Here is a 17,053-nt window from a genome sequence, read left to right on the forward strand (position 1 = left end):
GTTAAAGAATTTTCTTGAATAAATATTAAAAAAATTACAAACATAAAAAAACAGGCCCAAAAGCCCAACGGAAATGGTTAAGTAAACAACTAAACCAAGAAGCTATAAACCGGATTAAACCGGAAACACGAAAACCCTAAACGAAAACGACCCTACAGCAGCAGCCGTCGCCACATCTGCCGTCGAGAAACGAGTCGCCGGAAAGACCTGGAACTGGATCTGGAAAAGCCACCAACCTTGCAAAAAAAGCCGAAGAGAAGAGCAGACACCTAAAATATGAATAAGTACCGATCCGAAGAAAGCCAAAAGACAGCCACCCTTGGAGATCTCCTTTCACGAACCCGTCTGCGTCCTCAAACAAACAGTCTTACTCGTGAGATCTCGGAAGGACAAGCTTTGAAACACTATCTGTCGCATCAAACGCCACCTCCTCCTACAACAGCCAACGAAAAAGCTGCCGGGAGCACCCTGAAAAGACTAGAAGGAGAGCAAAGTCGAGAAAGGAAGGAGCGGAGCCTGAGGAGGCATCACCCGATCTTGTCCTCATCAGATCTGGGATCCTCACTGGCACCACCACCGTCGATCTACAACAGAGCTGCCGTAGCCTCTCCCAGAAACTCAGATCCGCCACCAACTTGGGAAAGAAGAGCACAAAACCGTCGAAGAAGCACAAGCCATAAAAGAAAAAGAAAAAACAAGAGAAAGAGGGGTCCTTCTCCGGGGAAAGAAAATCGCCCGGAGAGGGAGAAGAGTCGCCGGGAAAAAGCTCGAGAGAGAGAGAGGGAAGAAAAGAAAGATGCCGCTCAAAGGCAGAAAAAAAAAAAATTCTTTTATCATTCTCTTTTGTCAAATTTGTTAACTTTGATGAAGGAAAAAAATAGAGTTAATTTTAACAAAATTCTTGAAGAATATAAATTCAGGAATAGCATTTTATCTAGAGCACTGAATTTTCAGTGTGTATATCAACTTGATAAATTGGTAAAAGACTAATAAACAAAGAATATGAGAATATGCTGGCAAACACACATCTATTATATTAAAACATAAGCACATTTAGTACTTGTTTTTAAACACTCCTAATTTTTTTAAGTTTTTAAAAATAATTTTAATAAATTATTTATATTTAATTTCGAAAATTAGTTATGAATTTAAATATTTTTAGAATTCATTAAATATAGGTAATTTAGATTCGATTTGATTTGATTAAAAATAATAAATCAGATATTAATTTAGATTTGATTTAAAGATTCTAATTTAAATAATTTTTATACTATTAAACATTTTTTATCAAAAATATCTAGAATTTTTGAAAAATAATAATTCACATATAAAAAATAATGGTCATATTTGAAATATAAAATATTTATAATGATGTAAATAATATAATATTTATGTTGCTTATATAATATATTTACGATTATGATTTATTTACAAATTAATAATAAAATAATAGGCAAATGTATAATTTAAATATTAAAAATATATTTTTTAAAATTCATAGAACTAAAAATATATATAAAAAACCAGGTTAAAAATATTTTGGTAACTAAAATCACTAATTTTGAATTATACATGTATATCGAAAATATATTTTTCATACAAAATCAAAACATAAAAAAATTAAAAATTATTGAATAGACTATAATGTGGTTTGAAAAACCAGTTGTACACTCCCTTCGTTGATTAAATTTTAGAAAACTATAATGCTAAATAATATTGTTAATACATCTCAAACTTTTAACAAATATTTATATTATACGGTAATATGAACGGAAAAGTTTATATTATGTTTTTATAATAGTTTATTTTGAATTAATATTAGCGGACGGGTCAAAATTATATTTTTATAATCATAATTAATTTTAATACTAGAAAAATATATCTAAACACAAAACTCAATATTTTCACTTATTAAAAAATATATTTATAAAAATAATTATATATAAACTCAAAAACTCAAATTATATTACAAAATTCGTTAAACAATAAAAAAATATTCCCATGCACATACACAGGGTTAGAATCTAGTTGCTTTTAAAAATAAGTGCAAACAAAAAAAAGACTACATACAAGTCAATAAAATATAGCCGAAAGTTAATTTTGTTTTGTTTGTAAACTAAAGTGTTGTGATTTGATTTCAATATTTTACACTGTTCGTTGCATGTCACTGTCTTGTGTTCTGTGTTGATATATGTGGTTATTATATACGTTGGACCGTTGGTCCAGTATCAAATTATGCTAAACATGTACATTGTGTTGTAGACACTATCACAACAAATTCTTGCTACATGCAACGACTAGATATAATAGTTACGATTTTTTTTTGTAACTAAGGTTTTACGATTGTTTATACTTCATCTTTAACATGCAACGAGTGTTGAGCACTGTTCTTCAAACAAGCAAAAATCGACTGTTGAACAAACAAACAAACAAAAAACGTTAGTAGTTTAAACCAAAAAAAAGCATGAAAACGTTAATAGTTTGAAAGTATCATTATACTCCTTGTAAATAAGAGATCCTTGTAATAGAAGAATAAAATAAGTGGAATCTAGATATTACTTTTTTTTTTTTTGACAACATCTAGATATTACTTTTTACTGACACATTTTGTTACTTTCAAATTCCTCAACAAAAAAATATATTTTGAAATCGGTTTCTCAACCCAAAAAACAAGTTAAACCGGTATACCGCTAAAATTTTAACAGAAATCGAAGGGTACATGCCGGTATTGCGCGTATGGGATATACAGTCAAGCAAACTTTTCAAGATGCGCAACTTTGTTCTTCTTTTTCCACAAAAGTGTAATTGGCAGAAAGAAAGAGAAAAACCTAACGAATTGATGTACAACAAAAATATCTAAAATCTGCATTAATATCTTCTTCTTTTTAATGAAATCGACATGAATAACTAAAGTCTTAAATCAAGCCTTCTTCATGCAACTTCGCATATCAGTGACTTTTATACATATAAATATATATATATATATGAGGCTTCAGAGTTATTCACCAAGATAATGTAGTATGCACTAAACACAGATTAAGTTAGTCCCTTTTCTTAAAACCGTTGATACACCTGTAATAGTAATCTAGTATGCACTAAACACAGATTAAATTCTGAAGCCCAAAAATAATTAATAATGATATAGAGAGAGGGAGAGAAGAGAGAAAATGAAGATAAGGATGAAGTTAACGGTTAGGTATGAGGTTTTTGGTTCGATTCGGTGACTTTTTGACTGAGGAAGCCAGCCTGTATGCCATTATTAGTATTATTTTTTATTGTTATTATCAAAATAGTTATCATTATTATCTTTTTGGATATTTTGCCGATCTTAAAATTAAAATAAATAAAAATAAGAAAGAAAGAAAAAAAGATAGGCCAAAAAGAGACAGTTGCTGACGTGGCGCAAACGACAAAGTAGATCGCGGGATCGGAAGGCTGATCGTTACCACTTTAATTTTTTGGGATATTTTTTTTTATTTTAATAATAAATAAAAAAAATTAAAAGAGAAAACAAACAAAAAACAGGCTGTAAATCTCTGCCTCCCTTTAACGGCCATTCCCTCACCTGCCGGTCACCCACCCATCTTCTTTCTATATGTTATTTTATTATACGCTTTTTAGTTCTTTAATTAAATAAGTAATCACGATTCTTTTTAAAGCTGTGTTAGAAGTAAAATACGTCAAGAGGATTGATAATCTATATCAGATTTGTAATTTTCAGTCCAGAGATTTACATCTAGTTTTAATCCATTTAGTTTGTGTATTTACGAATATTCAATTGTGGATGATTATTCATTCGTTTTACATACATGATACATCTCCGTTAATTGACCATTTGGATTTCATATCAAGCTACAATCAGAATTGTTGTATGCATCTTTGATAAATTTTATACTTGTAAACTTATTCGTTCGTTTATCAGAGTTTTATTTCATATCATATATGTCGAAAAACTTAGTAGGTCAGCCGTAATAAATGAAATAAATAGTAGTCAACGATGCGTAGAATTGTGATCGAATAAGAAATGCATTATCATTTTTCCCTTTGTCGAAATGGAATATTTAACCAATTAACGGTTGTGAAATCATTTGTTATCATTATGTGGAATGCATTCAAACAAAGATCAACCACCAACGTTAGAAAATCCGCAAATATAAATTAAACAAAGTCTACACAATTCATTTAGCTAAAAAAGCTCTTTCAGCATAGTCACAAAAAAAAAAAAAAAAAATGCTTTTAAGTTTGCTTTTTAAAAAGAATAATTTTATGCTAATCAGCTGATATAGTATGAGTTAATCGATACCATAAACTCGGTTAGGCTGTTCATCTCTAACTAAACCATTAGGTAATGATTTAGGAAAAAATGGACGTATCATGTCACATCACGTATGTAAATAAATAACATTTATCACCGTAGAATGAATTTTGAAATTACACAACTTTCGGCTATTTTAATCTAACCTTCCATACTGATACTGCAATGCATTATTTCAACCAGTCGCGTTTGAACAACAGTGATTACACGAATCGACTCAAATAATTAAAGTGAAAATAAAACTGGGATCTGTCAAAGTGTACGGTACCGTTAAACACACTAATTCAGCCGTGTACTGCAGACCACGAGGCACATGCTCCGATGCCTAAGGGAAGTTTCTTGCGAGCTTCCTACTTTTGTCACTCAAATTTATGGTTTTAAGTATTTGAAAGTATCCTTGAGGAATGAAAAAAAAACGGGATAAGATTCGGTCAGAACTAATTGTTTTATTAGTGAACCCAAATTGTGTATTAGAGTAAAGGTTAATTAAGTGCACCACCAAGGGAGACAGATGGACAAAACTGTGTAATTAATGGAGATACGGTAAGAGATCTTCCGTTGTAGGTACATCGTACCTGTTATCCAATTTATTCTCTAAGTTATACGAGTATAAGTTTGTTTGCTGTTAAATTATGCTAATCATTTCCTTGAAAAAAACAAAACAACAAATTACATCGGCTATCCTTTGTTAATAATGTAAACTACACCCTCGTGATAGGATTTTCATATTTGGCTACCATCTATTTCATAAAGTTTTAATATTTACCGTTTGACAATCTGAGTTTCTTCCGTCGATGACCATGCAGTTCTTTTCTCAAAGAAGAAACACAAATCAGTATAAATGCTCCCCGAATATATGGTATTATTATAAGGAAGACAATTCTATTTCCATGCTTAGTTTGTTATGACGACATCATCATCTTGCATTTTCAATTAGTGGCTAGACTTTTTGCAACCATGACTGAGAGATTAGATTGTCTCGTATTTGACAAATTTGAGATCATTTATTACTGGTATTGCGAACAACCCAACACAAAAATTGTTCGAACCAACCGAAAAAAAAAGTAAGAGAGATTGAGAGAAAGAGTGGTTATCCAATTGAAAACGATCTTAATTGAATCAAAAATAATAGTGGACAACCAACAGTCACCGTGATATACAACCAACGCCGCTTAGAAAAACCACCGTAATTAACTTGCTACGTTAGAAATACATTATCTTCTCTATGAAGTTTTATTTTTTAATTTTCAAACAGTACTTCATGAAACATGCAGATATATAATTTCAAAAAAATAAAATAAAATAAAAATATAATAAAGATATAAAATAACTGTTCATGAAATAGAGAGTATTTTTGCACTTACATAACAAATATGAAAAACGCCAGCTGACTTAATTTTATTTAACAAAAAAAAAAAGTAAACCTGGAAACAACTCAAGTCAAATGGTGATTAACTGGTAATAAGTGGTAAGTAATTAGCCTTCCTTCTTAGTTTAATAGTGTATTTTTATTTTGTGATTGTTTTTAGTTGAAAACAACGATCCATCGATTGGTATTATTGCCATGGAATGTAATTCCCCAAAATAGCTTATAATCTTACATAATGATAACTTTGTTTGAGGTTCAGTGTATGTTTTGAGACCAATCATGTGAATGTTCATTCATGCATTAGGTCAATAATTTTTATTCGAAAATCTAGTAAACCAAAATCAGAGATTTGTTGAAACGATATTGTCTGGAATATCTCGTAATTAGGACCTAACCAATACGGCAATACCAATCCACGAGTCACTTGAAGGAATGGAATATTATTAGGTGACCGTTTACATTTGTTTAAGAAACTAAGATTCCTGTGATTTAAAGATTGATTTAAGAAAAGAAGAATTCTTGTGATTTTAATTTTATAAATGTTGTCATCGAACTAGAGGACATAAATATTTCGATCTGTACTAGACTTCAAAAGTACAAGTTCGTATCGAAATTTTAAATTTTTCTTTTTCATCCGTTGAATCTTTTTTTCTGTTTTGCTGTGAGTATTTCCATCCGTTGATTTTTTTTTTTTTTTTGCTCGTCGCAAAAATTTTCCAAAAAGAAATAACAAAACGTATCAACTATCAACCGCAAAAGGAAGGCACGTGCGAGAAACGATTTATCACGTGACGGTGGAGACGCGGTTTAAGCAGACACACGTGCGACTTGCTTCCCACCGGTCCGACAAGTCTACTGGAGAGATAATTAAAAAAGGAATTTAAAAGTTAGGCGGACAAATTTGACCATATGAAAGTCGTATACTTTGGCGTGGTACGGAAGGGTATAAGTGTAAATTCAGGGTATGAAATCTTGGAACTATGAACTAAAAGAGATCTTCACCTTTGATATGGTGGTTGGGTTTTTTGATACGACACACGTGAAAACTTTGATGCCCACCCACATTTCATTTATTGTTACAGGATCCAAACTTATGAATTTGTAGGATAATAAGATTAAAAAAAAACTATGGTTTATGATTAATCATGGGACTAATAACGAAAAATTTAATGGGAAACTAGAGACGCTTACATGATATGTAAAAGTTTGTTTGTACCTTGGCTGCATTTCATGTTATAGCAAAGAAAACATAGATAATTTAACCCAAAAAAAGAAGAAAACACAGACAATTTAAAATAATGGTTTGGGAGATAACACTAATGCATTTTTTACTTGTGACTTTTTTTGTAACTAAGTTTTGAACATCGCTGTAGCTATTTTTGATAGCCGTTTTGTACATTTTTATGTATGCGTATAGATGAAGTTTTACTTTCAGTCTTTGACCACAATATGGTCGACCACAGTGGCACAGTGTAGAAACAAAACGTCCAAAATTTAAAACAAAAAGTCAACACAAGTATTTTGTGCTTCTTTGGTCAACAAAACGTTGATTATAATAGGCTATAAGTCAACTCAAGTATGTTGTGCTTCTTTGGTCAACAAGACGTTGATTCTAGTACTCGATAAGTGTGACTTCTAGGCGAGGTCAAAGATTTCAATGTGGTTATGATGTATATCGTATTATTTTACGATGATCGATATAATTCCCGGTTTGAGAAGAGAATTACTGCTCGAGATCAAGGAAATGATATAGTTTAAAGAAATAATTAAAGTGGATATATGTATCTAGATTGAAGTCAAACAAAGGGTAAAATGGTTTTTTTTTTAAACAGAGATATAAACAATCTACTTTTGGAAGAGATAGTAAAGGAATAATAATACATCTGAATTAAATGTTTTTAACTACATCCAGAAGTAAATTTCTGGTGAAGTCGATTTGTAAAGTTTAGTTTGAATGTGCAGAATAAAAAAAAAAGAATAACTTAGACTTAGATTTTTTATTTTTTTTACTCAGACTTTTTTGTTTTTGTCTTTTGTTGGTTACTTTTCTTTTTTGAACAACTTCGATGGTGCGACGCTTTATAGCGATGTACCAAACGTCTTTATGGTTTTATATATGTTTTGTTTCTTCAAAATGCTGTTCTACTTTTACAAAATACGATTCACAATTTAATGTGACTTTCTTGCCAAATTTCTAAAACGTCTAATTATAAAGATATCATCATTAATTACTAAGATATTTAGGAGATTTCTGTTCTGTATGAAATGTATCAAAACGATGATAATTAATCTCACCATGTATCACCTTATGTTTTCTTTAGTCAAAGAAAACAGAAAAAGAAAGAATTCATCTAACCAGCCACTATTTTTTTGCCCCCAAAGTCAGTGTTTGTTTTGAATTATTAGTTGGCAAAAAGGCACGTGGAACACATGCCCACAATGTTCCGTCATCATCTGACTCGTGTCGAATCTGTGGTCTAGATTAGACTGTTCACGATTTATCATGAAGGAAGATTCGCTGAAGGAATCAAACAGTGATTATAGTTTGTAAATAACATTGTTGATTGCCGTAAAATGAATGCTTCTGTCAACTAGTTTAAAACTTTCAAGTTTGGCTTCGAAATGTATTACAATATTTAAAATGTATGCATATATGAAAAGTAGACTATTTAAACGGATACCATAAATGAGAAATTGTTTTAATATAGCTTAAATTTTTGAAATATAGTCTAAGATTCGAAGGCAGGATTAAGGAGTATATAATTTAATGGATATTAAATCGGGTATTTTACGCCGTATAATGTCGTACTAGTGCCTCACTTTATTTATTTTAGCTTATTTGGTTTGCTCTTTTTGGCTCCTTTTTACTCAAAAAATGAAACGCAGGATGCTTCGGGCCGAAGTAGTTCATAAAGAACCGAAGTGTAGTTCATAAAGAACCCTTTATAGTTTATTCGATAAAGCAAGGTTAGTGTGATCCATCATCCATTGCTTTGTGATACAGATAGAGATAGTGGACTATCGTTATCATATTTATTACATTGCATATTATTAATAAGTCTGTCACCAAAAATAGAATTCGTCTAGTGACTACAAATCGCGTTTTGCATACTTAACTATAGGGCTGTGCCTTTCCTAAATACAGCCCTTAAAACTAGTAACTTTTATAAATTTTATCAAATAAAAGAGAATAAATTAAAAAAAAATTGTGATGTAAAAAAAATATAGATATCCCTAGTTTTCCCTGGTTAAGAATCATATTTATAAAAGCTTGTTAATTAAAATATTTTGCAAAATCTACAGCTTAATACAATGCATGTAGCTATCGAGAAGAGGAAAAACAAAATTTACCAAAAAAGAGCATCTCGTGTTAACTATGAAATTTACAACCACTGCTAAACAAATCGTCCACTTAAAAAAGTATAGGTTAGACATAATTTTGGGAATAAAGCTGACAATGACTGTGTCGGATGTCGTCTTTAGCCAAAGCTAACATACATATAACCGCAAATGAATAATGTATGTTGTATCAAACCGGATATTTTTTATTTTTTGGTAGTGCTCGGAATCAAAGTAAATTATTAATGATAATACGAAAAAGAAAGGCCGTAGAGAAAGTTATAAACATAAAAAGCCCAATATTTTGGGTATATATTTTGGGTAATCTCCGTTTTGGTTACTACTTGTCATCGTTCATCCTTTCAAGTACAACATCTACTTTTTTCTTCTTATAGAATAGGGAAATTGTTTTAGTTTCGATTAGCTTGAGATGCAAATGCCACCATCACGTTTTTCATAATTAAAATAAATTTACGGGCCTTTAGGATTGTGGCCCATATACTGTATTGTATCTTGAAGATTGTGCCACTTTTTTTTTTGTTGAGCGAAAGGATTCTGAAATTATTTTTCGGCTCCTAAACGTTTCGTTCAGTTGAGCCCGTTGCTTACGAGTTAACGACTTACAACATTACTCCCAAGTCCTAAACGTTTTGCATGTTTACGAGTATCCTATTGTTATACTTATATCGTAAGTTTTTAAGTCAACCAAAGGAGTATGGCAAGTGGTTATAAATATTTTTTTTTCCAACTCAACTGGAGGAAATATAGCTCGAATGGCAGCCACAACTTTACAATCTAATAATTTAGCATAATCGATCTAAATTCCCTCAAGAAGTTTTATATCTTTTTCTAGCCACGCCAAGTTTTTGAGCCTCTTTAGGAAACTACACCAAAGCACGAATTTTGTTTTTTTTATCACCGAGTAGTGTTAATTTATATCACGATTACATGCTTTACATATTAGTTTCTTAATGGTTGATGAAGAAATCGAAGACTGAAAAGAAAGAAAAAAAATAAACAAGGAAAGAAAAAAAAGAGCAACTAGCATTGATTGAATTGCTAAAGCAAAAACTTTACCCTTTAAATTATAATTCATTTGATTTGACCTCATTTGTGCCTTCTTTGAATTCCGTTTTAACCTAGAAGCATAAACGACAAAACGAACGCAATATCCACAAAACATAAGTTTGACAACAAAACCAACTTTATCATAGCTATTTTAATTAGATACAAATTGATACTCAAAAGAGACTAAAATTTATCATATATAATCATGATCTTTGATGTTTCAATATGGAATTTACCATTTAGTTACCAAATTCTCTCTCTGTCATTAAGTTGTAGATTTGGGAATCTTGGATGTAGTAGTTTCTATAATCCGAAAAAGATTTAATGAAAATAAATGGCCCACCACAAAACTAACAAGGCTGGGTTTGTGGCTTTAACTGTTGGACTCATTATAGTTAAAGTGTATCTCACAAACTTTTTTGAAACTTTTTCAAGTTAAACATTTTTATTTTATGAAGAAGTGGGTAAAGATCACCTCCAACTTTACAAAAGAAACCGTTTTATAATTCAATGATACAGATAGGTGCACAAAAAAAAAAAAATTTCAATGATACAGATATTAAAATAATAAGAAGGAAAACAGAAAAAGGTGAATCGCAAGACACTAAAATGATGAGTTATGGTCTTATGGACCACGTGTGCACCCGTAAATCCAATTATTGAAAACATATAGATACACATTCTTAGGGATGCCACAAAGCCACATAAATACGATTTACCCACTTCGTGCTTACCCAAACGCAAAAATATCCGAAAAGCTTTAAGACATATAACGCTTAGGTATTGAAATACTGATATTCAATTATCCACAGCTAAAGTCCGCATAAGAATATAATGTTTGGATTCCCTGCACACTTTGTTTACCATTCCATAACTCGATCTTGTAGTCATTTCTGATAACTGTAGACATCTTAAACGATAAAATAAATGATTATATATAAGCTTCGAAAGATTTGTTTAATGATAAAAACAATTTAAAACTATTTATGGACGAAGTTTTCTCGTCGTGACTTACTCGCAAAGAAGATTCGTGTTGTTTTGCAAGTTTATGACTGCTCATTCGGTCCTTAAAGATTTTATCATGTTGTCTTTACTCGAGCAGTTTGTTTTTATGTGCTTTGGTCTTTACTCGAGTAGTTTTGTTTTGTGACTGCTCAATTGGTTTTCTGATATTTTCGTATAACAATCTAAATCTAGCTATATATATATGCATATAATGCATGCAATTACATATTTCCACGGATTTTTGGCAACTTTTTGTTTTTTAGCTTATTTGTAATTATTTGTTAGTAGTTTAGAGCAGAAAATGGGTCTTATTCTTATATCATTGATAATTTAATTTCCGCTCCATTTAATCATATAAAGAATGTGAATGTCTTTTAAATGTTGTTGTATTCATCTTTCCCTCCATTTAATCATATCGCTTGAAGACAAATCATAATTTCGTACAGAAATTAAATGCAGAATCTTCCGGACAGTTGAAATAACCAATATTTACAAAAATCACAATCAAATGAACAAAAACAACAATAATAAGAAGCTCATTAATGGGGGAAAACACTTGAAAACATCCAGAATAAAAATCCACTGAAAAAGCAAAACAGCAGAGACATTAAAACCATATTCGAAAATCAAAAACAGAACATGCCTTCTTTCTTAAATTTTTAAAGAACCAAAACTATTCGATCTAGATTTCTTCGAGCTATATTGGCTGTGTAATAAGTGTGAACAAACACAGAAGAATGAGAATGTTTGTAAAAAGTCAAAAAACCAAGAGAAAAATAGTATAAAAAGAAAATGAAAACTTTGAGCAAAATTGTAACTGCAGATTAAATAATGTCTTGTAGCTTACTAATCCTAAACGAATCTACTCGTTTCCTCGGTTCAGTAAAGAAAGAGAGAGAGAGAGAAAAAAAAAAGTACATATATTAGTTGTAAAAGGAACAGATTTTTGTATAATAAATGAAGAAGACTGTAACAAGAATTGTGTATTCGTATTGATTATAGAATTAAAGAAACTCTGCAGACAGAGACAGAGAGAGAGCATTTAGGGAGCAAGAAGGGGAGTGTGTTTGGTTACATGAGCTGTTTCTCTCTATCTTTAACTCTCTTCACACCTCTCTCTCTCTCTCTCTCTTCAAATCTTGTCTCTCTTTCACAATAGTGATGAAGCCATGAAAATGGAAATAGTTTCAGCTTTTTTCTTCTTTTTCTGTTTTGTTTTGGGTTCAACTGGTTTAAACTCTGATGGATTGCATTTGATGAGCTTTAAGTCCTCTGTTCTAGTTGATCCTCTGTCTCTGTTACAGACATGGAATCACAGCCACCAAACTCCATGTTCTTGGAGTGGAGTCTCCTGTAATAACGACTCAAAAGTCGTGACTTTGTCTCTCCCCAATTCTCAGCTCCTGGGTTCAATTCCTTCTGATTTGGGTTCTCTCAAAACCCTCCAAAGTCTCGATCTTTCCAACAATTCCTTCAATGGGCCATTACCGGTTTCGTTTTTCAACGCAACAGAGCTCCGGTTTCTCGATCTCTCCGGTAATATGATCTCCGGCCAAGTCCCTGCCGCAATCGGCGATCTTCACAACCTTCAAACCCTAAATCTCTCTGACAATGCCTTGGGGGGAAAGTTACCCGCCAATTTGGTGACACTGAGAAACTTGACGGTGGTTTCTCTGGAGAACAATTACTTCTCCAGCGAAATTCCCGGCGGATGGAGAGCTGTTCAGTTCTTAGACCTGTCATCGAATCTCATCAATGGTTCGCTGCCACCGGATTTCGGCGGCGAGAGTCTCCGGTACTTGAATGTCTCGTTTAACCAAGTCTCCGGCGAAATTCCTCAGGACATAGGTGTCAATTTCCCCAGAAACGCTACCGTTGATCTCTCCTTCAACAATTTAACCGGTTCAATTCCGGATTCTCCGGTCTTCCTTAACCAAGAATCAGATTTCTTTTCCGGAAATCCAGGTCTATGCGGCTACCCGACCGGAAACCAATGTTCAATCCCTTCATCACCGTCAAACGTCTCCGACGCCGACGCACCGACGTCCACACCGGCAATCGCCGCTATACCGAACACAATCGGTTCAAACCCGGTTACCAATCCAACAACGCAACAAACCGACTCGAATCCACGAACCGGGTTACGACCCGGGGTTATAATTGGGATCGTAATCGGAGACATCGCCGGAATCGGAATTCTCGCCGTGATTTTTCTCTATATCTACAGATGCAAGAGTAAGAAGAAAAGCGTGGATTACAACAGCAATAAGCAACTAAAAGAAACGATGGACACAATTACGTTATCACCATCATCGTCACCAGACGAATCGAGAAGATTCGCGAAATGGTCATGTCTACGAAAAGAGCCCGAGACGACGCCGTCCGATGAAGAGGAGGAGGACGAAGAAAGCGGTTACAATGCAGATCAACGGTCAGGAGATAACGGAGAGAACAAGAATGGGTCGTTAGTGATAGTTGATGGAGACAAGGAGATGGAGATTGAGACTCTGCTTAAAGCTTCGGCTTCTATTCTAGGAGCCACCGGCTCGAGTATAATGTATAAAGCCGTTGTCGAGGACGGAACGGTTTTCGCGGTTCGTCGGCTCGGCGAGAACGGTTTGAGTCAGCGCCGGTTTAAAGATTTCGAGTCGAACATTCGAGCCATTGGGAAATTGGCTCACCCGAATTTGGTCAGACTCCGAGGGTTCTATTGGGGTACCGAAGAGAAATTGGTCATTTACGAATTTGTCCCTAACGGCAGCCTTGTCAACCCCCGTTACCGTGAGTCTTTTAACGTTTCGTCTCTGCTAAAATCAAAATATGTTTATATGTATTGATTAGTTTGGGGCGTGTTTGGATTTTGGACAGGAAAGGGTGGGTCTTCTTCGCCGTATCATCTACCGTGGGAAACTCGGCTCAAGATAGCAAAAGGCATCGCACGTGGGCTAGCTTATCTCCACGAGAAGAAGCACGTGCATGGAAACTTGAAGCCCAGTAGCATACTTTTGGGCCACGACATGGAGCCCAAAATCGGTGATTTCGGACTTGAACGGCTTCTCACAGGTGAAACAAGCTACAGCCGAGCTGGTGGGTCTTCTAGGATATTCAGTAGCAAGCGTTCCACAACGTCTTCACGGGACTTGTCGTCCATCGGCCCTGGGCCAAGCCCGAGTCCAAGCTCGGTTGGTACGTTCTCGCCTTATTGTGCACCAGAGTTTTTCCGGAGCCTTAAACCGAGCCCAAAATGGGACGTTTTTAGCTTTGGAGTGATCCTCCTCGAGCTTCTCACGGGGAAGATCGTGTCCGTCGAGGAGATTGGCCTAGGACTTGGACTCACGGTAGAGGACAGTCACCATGCAATGAGAATGGCAGATGTGGCGATTCGCAGTGAGTTAGAGGGCAAAGAAGATTTTTTACTCAGTTGTTTCAAGTTAGGCTACAACTGTGCATCTCCTGTTCCTCAAAAGAGGCCAACGATGAAGGAATCCTTGGCTCTTCTTGAAAGATTCCCTCCTAACTCCTCTGTTGTCAAGTCTACTAATAATTAAGTAATGTTTTTCTTGTTAGTCAATTTGATCTTATTGCTGCTAAACTTGTTTCGGTGTACAAAACAAACAAACAAAATTCGATTACCCAACATTATTTTTTTCCGGTTTTTGAAAATCAAGCGAATCAGCCGTAAACCGGATCTACCGGCATGTAATACGATCGAATCTGACCATTAAAAATAAAAAAAACACTTAGGAAACACGATCCAGCCTCTCCGTCTCCTCCGCCGAAGTTTCAGAGCCAGAGAGACGAAATCACGGGGAGCGAGAGTGTGAGATTATCTGTGGTGCGGCAATGGAATCCAAAACCACGGCAGTTTCCACCGCTGACAATCTTCAATCGAGCGAAGACGTCTCATCGTCGTCTCCAGCCGACGCCGTTGCTCGGCTGACCCACGCCTTGTCGCAGAGGCAACAGCATCTGCTCGATAAAACGGTTCCTCACGTTCTCTACCGTTGGATCTCATGCCTCGTCGTTGTCCTCATCTACGCCGTCCGCGTCTACTTCGTCCAAGGCTTCTACATCATCACATACGCTATAGGAATCTACATTCTGAATCTCCTCATCGCTTTCCTCTCTCCTCAGGAAGATCCAGAGGCTTCTCTCGGTGGCGGAAGTCTTCCTACTCGTGGATCCGATGAATTCCGACCATTCGTCCGCCGTCTTCCCGAATTCAAGTTCTGGTTCGTTCACTTTCCTTTGAATTTTGATCTCTCTCGTTGATTTGGCTCCCTGTTAGATTGAACTGTGAAATTTGATACTCGCTTAGACTCGATTTATTCATTTGAATTGAAGGTTTTGCATCAGTGGTTACAGTCGAGTTAATGGCTGAATCTGCGATGAATTGTTTGTAAAGTAGCTCTTTGGATTTGATCTACAATATATGATATAGATACTGTAAGTGATGAGGAGGTTTTTCTTTGATGTGATTGCAAGAATTGAGTAAGAGTAACCATGTAAAATAGAAGTTGAAATATGATTTCGATTCCAAATGTAGAAAGAGCTAATCTCCAAACTTTACTTTACTAGAACATGCATCTGCCTCAAAATGGTAAAACCAGAAACATCTTTCTCATTTTCAATGTTTCACTTTTTATGAAGACTGCATAAGGATGTGTAATTTGATTGAATTCGTTTGATTTTTTTTTTTTTTTTTTTTTGCAAGGCTATCGATCACTAGAGCTTTTGTGATCGGATTCCTAATGACGTTCTTCGATGTATTTGATGTACCTGTTTTCTGGCCAATACTTCTTTTCTACTGGGTGATGCTTTTCTTCCTCACAATGAGGAAACAAATTCAACATATGATTAGATACAGATACGTCCCCTTCTCTTTCGGGAAACAGGTACCAGTGCATTTCTTTTTTTTCCTTCCTGTTATTATACATGTAAAAGGTTCTCTAACTTTATACTCTGTTTTGCTTCTGATAGCGATATGGGAAAAAAGCACCGTCAATGGAGAATAGTGATTGACTCTCGACGAAGTAAGTTTTTTTCCTTCAGGTCAGCACGTCGAATCCTCTTAAGATAGTAAAATATTCAATGATCGTTCGGTGTTGTTGATTTCATTTCCATCTTTTTCGTCTTCCTTTTTTTTTTCCGGTTTCGATTTCTTGGATATTTTTGAGGGATGAAGTCGAAGAAAAAGAAAATCGGAGACACTTTTGGGTTGAGGCAGATCTTTTCACCTTTTTAACTTCTTTGTTCTGCCCATTTTTAGTGGTTTTGACTGAACACATTCTACTGTATTATATGTTGGCAATGAATAAACAACTTTATGAATGTTCAAAATTTGACGGCTGATTCACCGCCGAAATTTAGTTTATTGATTCTAAGTATACATTTTTGTTGATTGTAAGTATACTTTTTTGTTGATTGTAAAGAATATGATATATACATATTGGCAGAACCAACTTGAAGACTAGTGGTTTCAGTTTAAAGAAAGCTAAATAAAACATTGGCCCAATTGGTTTAGTAGTTCTTGTATGTTGGTATGATTATGGGTTCGAATCTTTATTTTTATATATTGGTTTTATAAAAAAAAAACAGTCTAAAGAAGAAGAAGAAGCAAAACATGTCCGAGACGTAGGATACTATTAAATCGAGGTGTTAGATTTAGTAAAAGATCGTGTGTTTTCAATTTCATTTAATAGTCTAGAATTAAAATGAAAAAAAATGCGTTACTTTGATTAAATAAAATTAACTAGCCAAAAACCAATGCTCTTCTTGAGAAATATATCATTTTATTATATTTCTCTTAATACATAAACAAGCCAAGCAATCTTTCTTTGAGTGAAAAGAAATTGACTGACATAGGGATTTATACAGATTAAATCCTTATGGTGAATCAAAGACTTTAATTTTGTGAAATACTATACATACAAACAATAATAATATGAGAGATTAAA

The 17,053-nt window shown here is 34.1% G+C and overlaps 2 protein-coding genes across 6 annotated transcripts; both read left to right on the forward strand.

Annotated features, from left to right (window-relative positions):
* Positions 1 to 12,132: 12,132 nt before the first annotated feature.
* LOC18030612 (probable LRR receptor-like serine/threonine-protein kinase At4g37250) lies at positions 12,133 to 14,694 on the forward strand. The gene is made up of 2 exons (XM_006411847.2): positions 12,133 to 13,877; positions 13,965 to 14,694. Exons 1-2 carry the CDS (start codon positions 12,266 to 12,268, stop codon positions 14,642 to 14,644), a joined length of 2,292 nt encoding a protein of 763 aa, XP_006411910.1. The 5' UTR covers positions 12,133 to 12,265; the 3' UTR covers positions 14,645 to 14,694.
* Positions 14,695 to 14,823: 129 nt separating this feature from the next.
* Positions 14,824 to 16,436, forward strand: LOC18030613 (protein RER1C). Of its 5 annotated transcripts, none has more exons than XM_024149981.1 (4): positions 14,824 to 15,328; positions 15,811 to 15,991; positions 16,077 to 16,148; positions 16,274 to 16,436. In XM_024149981.1, exons 1-3 carry the CDS (start codon positions 14,940 to 14,942, stop codon positions 16,116 to 16,118), a joined length of 612 nt encoding a protein of 203 aa, XP_024005749.1. In that variant the 5' UTR covers positions 14,824 to 14,939; the 3' UTR covers positions 16,119 to 16,148; positions 16,274 to 16,436. The 5 variants fall into 5 exon arrangements, with proteins under 5 accessions (XP_024005749.1, XP_024005750.1, XP_024005751.1 ...); XM_024149982.1 differs by having other exon boundaries at positions 16,282 to 16,436; XM_024149983.1 differs by having other exon boundaries at positions 16,077 to 16,129.
* The last annotated feature ends 617 nt before the right edge of the window (positions 16,437 to 17,053 follow it).

The sequence above is a fragment of the Eutrema salsugineum genome, unplaced genomic scaffold (genome assembly GCF_000478725.1).
Source record: "Eutrema salsugineum unplaced genomic scaffold, Eutsalg1_0 scaffold_1, whole genome shotgun sequence".
NCBI classification, from domain to species: Eukaryota; Viridiplantae; Streptophyta; class Magnoliopsida; order Brassicales; family Brassicaceae; genus Eutrema; species Eutrema salsugineum.

What these genes read in the sequence shown, in the direction of transcription:
- LOC18030612 (XM_006411847.2), top strand. Translation starts at nt 12,266, where the DNA reads ATGAAAATGGAAATAGTTTCAGCTTTTTTCTTCTTTTTCTGTTTTGTT. An exon ending in CCTTGTCAACCCCCGTTACC is followed by an intron (nt 13,878 to 13,964) that starts GTGAGTCTTTTA and finishes GATTTTGGACAG; the next exon opens with GAAAGGGTGGGTCTTCTTCG.
- LOC18030613 (XM_024149980.1), top strand. Translation starts at nt 14,940, where the DNA reads ATGGAATCCAAAACCACGGCAGTTTCCACCGCTGACAATCTTCAATCG. An exon ending in CTTCCCGAATTCAAGTTCTG is followed by an intron (nt 15,329 to 15,810) that starts GTTCGTTCACTT and finishes TTTTTTTGCAAG; the next exon opens with GCTATCGATCACTAGAGCTT. An exon ending in CCTTCTCTTTCGGGAAACAG is followed by an intron (nt 15,992 to 16,076) that starts GTACCAGTGCAT and finishes TGCTTCTGATAG; the next exon opens with CGATATGGGAAAAAAGCACC.